Source organism: Colobus angolensis, unplaced genomic scaffold, assembly GCF_000951035.1.
Source record: "Colobus angolensis palliatus isolate OR3802 unplaced genomic scaffold, Cang.pa_1.0 Scaffold123, whole genome shotgun sequence".
NCBI classification, from domain to species: Eukaryota; Metazoa; Chordata; class Mammalia; order Primates; family Cercopithecidae; genus Colobus; species Colobus angolensis.
The window spans coordinates 30,948-35,361 of NW_012113475.1; the positions used below are offsets into that span (position 1 = coordinate 30,948).

At 38.7% G+C, this 4,414-nt stretch overlaps 1 protein-coding gene across 1 annotated transcript in view; it reads left to right on the forward strand.

The window, feature by feature from the left end:
• HERC6 (HECT and RLD domain containing E3 ubiquitin protein ligase family member 6) overlaps nucleotides 1–4,414 on the forward strand; it is a gene marked incomplete at its 5' end in the record, with an annotated part of 84,727 nt that overhangs the window by 1,390 nt on the left and 78,923 nt on the right. The window contains one exon of the mRNA XM_011933031.1: nucleotides 1,737–1,813. Coding sequence (XP_011788421.1) covers nucleotides 1,737–1,813 — 77 coding nt within the window. The remainder of the gene's footprint in view (nucleotides 1–1,736; nucleotides 1,814–4,414) is intronic.

Here is a 4,414-nt window from a genome sequence, read left to right on the forward strand (position 1 = left end):
CTCCAGCCTGGGCAATGGAGGGAGACTCAGTCTAAAAAAAAAAAAAAGACTATGACAAACACAGTTCCTAACCTGAAGGATGAAGGCAGGAAAAAACCCACAACACCAATTATTATTTAATTAGAGCAGAGTGAAGTGAGATGTGACCCTTTGATCTTAATCTTATCTATTGGAATATCTATGGGGGCCCACTTAGACCTCCAGAGTGGGTATAAAGACTACTGTAAAGTAGAAACATTTGAGCTGCAAAAGATACAGGTATAAATCTTACCTGAACTTCCTTTATCACACTAAAACAGAGCCTCCTGAAAATACAGTTCCCAGTGGCTTCCTTGAGTGAGAGTTTCCTGGGAATTCAGTTGTCATTAAGATAGACCACCCATTACCATTACCATCAAAAAGCCTAATAGAACCTTCTATACTTTCTCACTGAAGTCCCAAAGCCCCGCCTTTTATTAAGTTGACAGATATAAAACTTTACTTTGGGATATTCTGCAATAGCAAGCACACTTGTAAATAACCTTTGTCTTTTCTCATGTTAATCTATTGTCAGTTAATTTGCAAGCCCCCAAATATTGGACCAAAGGTGGAAAAGGAAAAGTTTTTTTCCCAACATAACCTTGTGATGTGTTATGAACCACTGGGCCCTAGCATTTTACTTAGTAAAGTGGAGCGAAATGTCACATTTCCTCACAAACAGCTTCCCAGGACAGATATGACAAGTAGTTGGCTCTGGATTGTGTGTTTATGAATTACATACTTAGGGAATTTTCAAATGCATGCTTTTTAATATTAGGAAGTGACCTCTTGTTACCTCTTCTGGTCATTAAATTCTAGAAGAGATCAATGTGACTTGGGGGAATGAGCATTGAACTTGGAATGAAAAGACCAGAATTTGAGTCTGGTTCTACAACATGATACCTATTTGACTTCTTTAAGTTCCATTAGATTCACCTTATGAAATTGCAGATAGTGGCCAGGCGCAGTGGCTCACGCCTGTAATCCCAGCACTTTGGGAGGCCGAGGCGGGCAGATCACCTGAGATCAGGATTTCAAGACCAGCCTGGCCAACATGGTGAAACCTCATGTATACTAAAAATACAAAAAAAAAATACCCAGATGTTGTGTTGCATGCCTGTAATCACAGCTACTTGGGAGGCTGAGGCAGTAGAATTACTTGAACTCAGGAGGTGGAGGTTATAGTGAGCCAAGATCGCACCACTGCCCCCCAGGCTGGGCGACAGAGCGAGACTCCATCTGTGAAAAGAAAAAGGAAATTGCTGATAGTTATCTGGTTTTGATCCACAAAAATGGTGGCAATTTTGTATGATTTAACCTAATGATTTCTTTATTAAATTAGGGCTTAAATTAGATGATGAAGATGTTGGTATTCTATAAATTCTAAAGCCCTATACTATATATGTAGAAAAAAATTATTTTTCTCTTAGGCTAGTAAGCGTAGAATAAAATTAGTATATTAGATATTGCATTAAAGTCCAGTAACAATGGCTTTTGCATTATATACTGTTTTGGATTCTGTCCTATACCTTTGTACATGTTGATGTCATGTTAAAAACAGTTTGAGGGCCTTGGAATAAAGGTACTACAGAAATACAAGAAAATAAAATGGTTTTCCTGGACCAGATGTATTATTTGAGATACTTTTGAATATCTGTAGTCCACTGGACAACTCACTCTAAATAAGATTAATCAACTTCGTATTATTTGTATTATAGGAAAATAATGACTCTGAATGGTATAAAAATAATACAAGTTTCCTGTGGACACTACCACTCCCTGGCATTATCAAAAGGTAAGAAACACTTTTTGGATCTGAGTGTGATTAGGAAGTAATTTTTTGAATAGGAATTATAGCTGTTGATTTTTAATGCACTGGGGTTTATTTTGAAGTTTTTCATTCTCCGGGTTTTGTAAGATATTGTTTTTATATTTTTTTCTCAAATTTCTTGGTCCTAATTATACTGTAAACAGTGCCTAATTCATAGTGCCATAAGGGGCTGTCTCTGGTTATTTGACCTAATTGGCCAACTCTCTCAGAGCTTAGTAGTGGCTTTATTTCCAGCCCTTTGCTCTTTATGCTGAATGGCTTGTCCACACTGGCAGACTTATTTGTCTATTTCACTTAGATCAAAGAAAAAGAAGTCAAGGTGTCAAAATCCTGACTGTATTTTTTTCTTTTTTTAAATTTTTACTTCTTTATCTTTATGGACACATAACAATCGTACATCTACACTTTTTCGACCAAACTCCGCCCTCCTTTGTCCATCCTCAATCCAAATTTCTCAATGGAGAGTCTGAAGGAGGAAAAATTTTTCCTCTACCCTCTTATGCGTAGTCTTTGGGAACCTGCAAATTAAATGAACAGAAGACAGATTAAAAGAGAAAAGGCACCCAATTTTTCTTTTTTTTTCTTTTTTGAGATGGAGTCTTGCTCTGTCACCTAGGCTGGAGTGTAGTGGCACAATCTCAGCTCACTGCAACCTCCACCTCCTGGGTTTAAGTGATTGTCCTGCCTCAGCCTCCCAAGTAGCTGGGATCACTGGTGTGTGCCACCATGTCCGGCTAATTTTTGTATTTTTAGTATAGACAAAGTTTCACTATGTTGGCCAGGCTGGTCTCCAACTCCTGACCTCAAGTGATCCACCGGCCTCGGCCTCCCAAAGTGCTAGGATTACAGGTGTGAGCCACTGCCCGGCCCCCAATTTTTATTAATATTTTTGTATACAAGAGTTCACAGAAAAGAAGTGAAACTAAAAGTAGTGGTTAGACTCAGGGACTTACATACTGTTTTAATAAAGAAAAGGGAGTTTGGGCTTCAAGGGATAATAAATTGTGAGAAAGTGACTAGGAAATATATAGGGAAACCAATGGAAGATAAGGGATATTTTAGTAAGATTTGTGTATGCAGACTTATCTCAGTGCTGCTTCATCGTCTTCAGTGATAAAAGTTACTCTTCTCTCCCTGGTACGGTAGAGTGGAGATAACTCCACAAAGGGAAACTTATGCCCTGCTTTTAGGCAGATAAGAGAAGGGCAGAAACCTCTCCCTGCATCTCTTAACTCTCAGTTGCCTTCAATTCAAAACAGTCCTTATGCCAAAGTAGCATATTCTTGTGTGGCATATCCTGATCCCCTTCAAAGGACTGTAACATTTGTATGTTCCTCAGGCGATGTCTTATGTATCATTGCAACTGTGCCATGGTTTATGGACAGCTAACATTTATTGGTCGCCTTCTATGTGCCAGCTGCCATGTTAAATTCTTTATGTGTGTTTTTTCACATAATTACCTTACAAACACAGGAATTGGGTGGGGCATAGTGGCTCACACCTGTATTTCCAGCACTTTGGGAGGCTGAAGCAGGAGGATCACTTGAGCCCAGGAATTTGAGACCAGCCTGGCCAACATAGTGAGATCCTGTCTCTACAAAAATTTGAAAAATTAGCTGGGCATGGTGGTGTGCACCTGTAGTTCCAACGAATCAGGGGGGCTGAAGTGGGAGGAGTGCTTGAGCTCAGGAGTTTGAAGCTGCAGTCAGCTATGATTGTGCCACTGCATTCCAGCCTGGGCGACAGAGTAAGTCTGTTTCTAAAAAAGAAAAACAAACCAACAAAAACAGGAGCAGGGTATGATTTATATCCTCATTTCAGAAATGGAAAAGATTGGGTTCAGAGACTTTAAATAATTTACCCAAAGTTACACACTAAGAAACAGAATAGTCAGGATTTGAATCTATAGTGTTTAGGTCTCAACCCTAAGTGCTTAACTACTACACTGCACTGACTACAGGTCCAGGGCATATCCCATGGCCATTGTGTGATTCCTTCTACCTGTCATGTCTAGGTCTTTGATCTTGGGCAAGTTACTTAACTTGGCTGAGTCTCAATTTTCTCATCTGTAGGAATATTCATACCTAACTTGCAGGTTATTTAGAAGATTCAGTGAGAAAAGATACTCTGTGTACCTTGTACAGTCCTTAGCGTATACAGAGGCACCATAAATAGGAGCATCTTTTCCTTCCTCACTCTCCTTCTTAATTATGGACATGATATGAATTCTTTCCTTGGGGTACTGACTTGCCTTTGCATTCATCTGGACTGTAAAGGCTGGTCAGAGCCCAAGCATTCAATGATTTGCTATGGAGAAAGGTGAGTTCTCATAGACCTTTGTGAGAGTTTGACGTTTTATATTGTGCCCTCAAAATTATTTTCAGCGTTAGAAATTACTTTAGAAGAGTTAAAAAATAAAAGATGTAATAATTTATTTAAAAACCTCTGAGATGTGTTAGCATTTGTGTTAGAAATTACTTTAGAAGAGTTAAAAAATAAAAGGTGTAATAATTTATTAAAAAATCTCTGAGATGTGTTAGCATTTCACTGGGTGTATACTTAGGC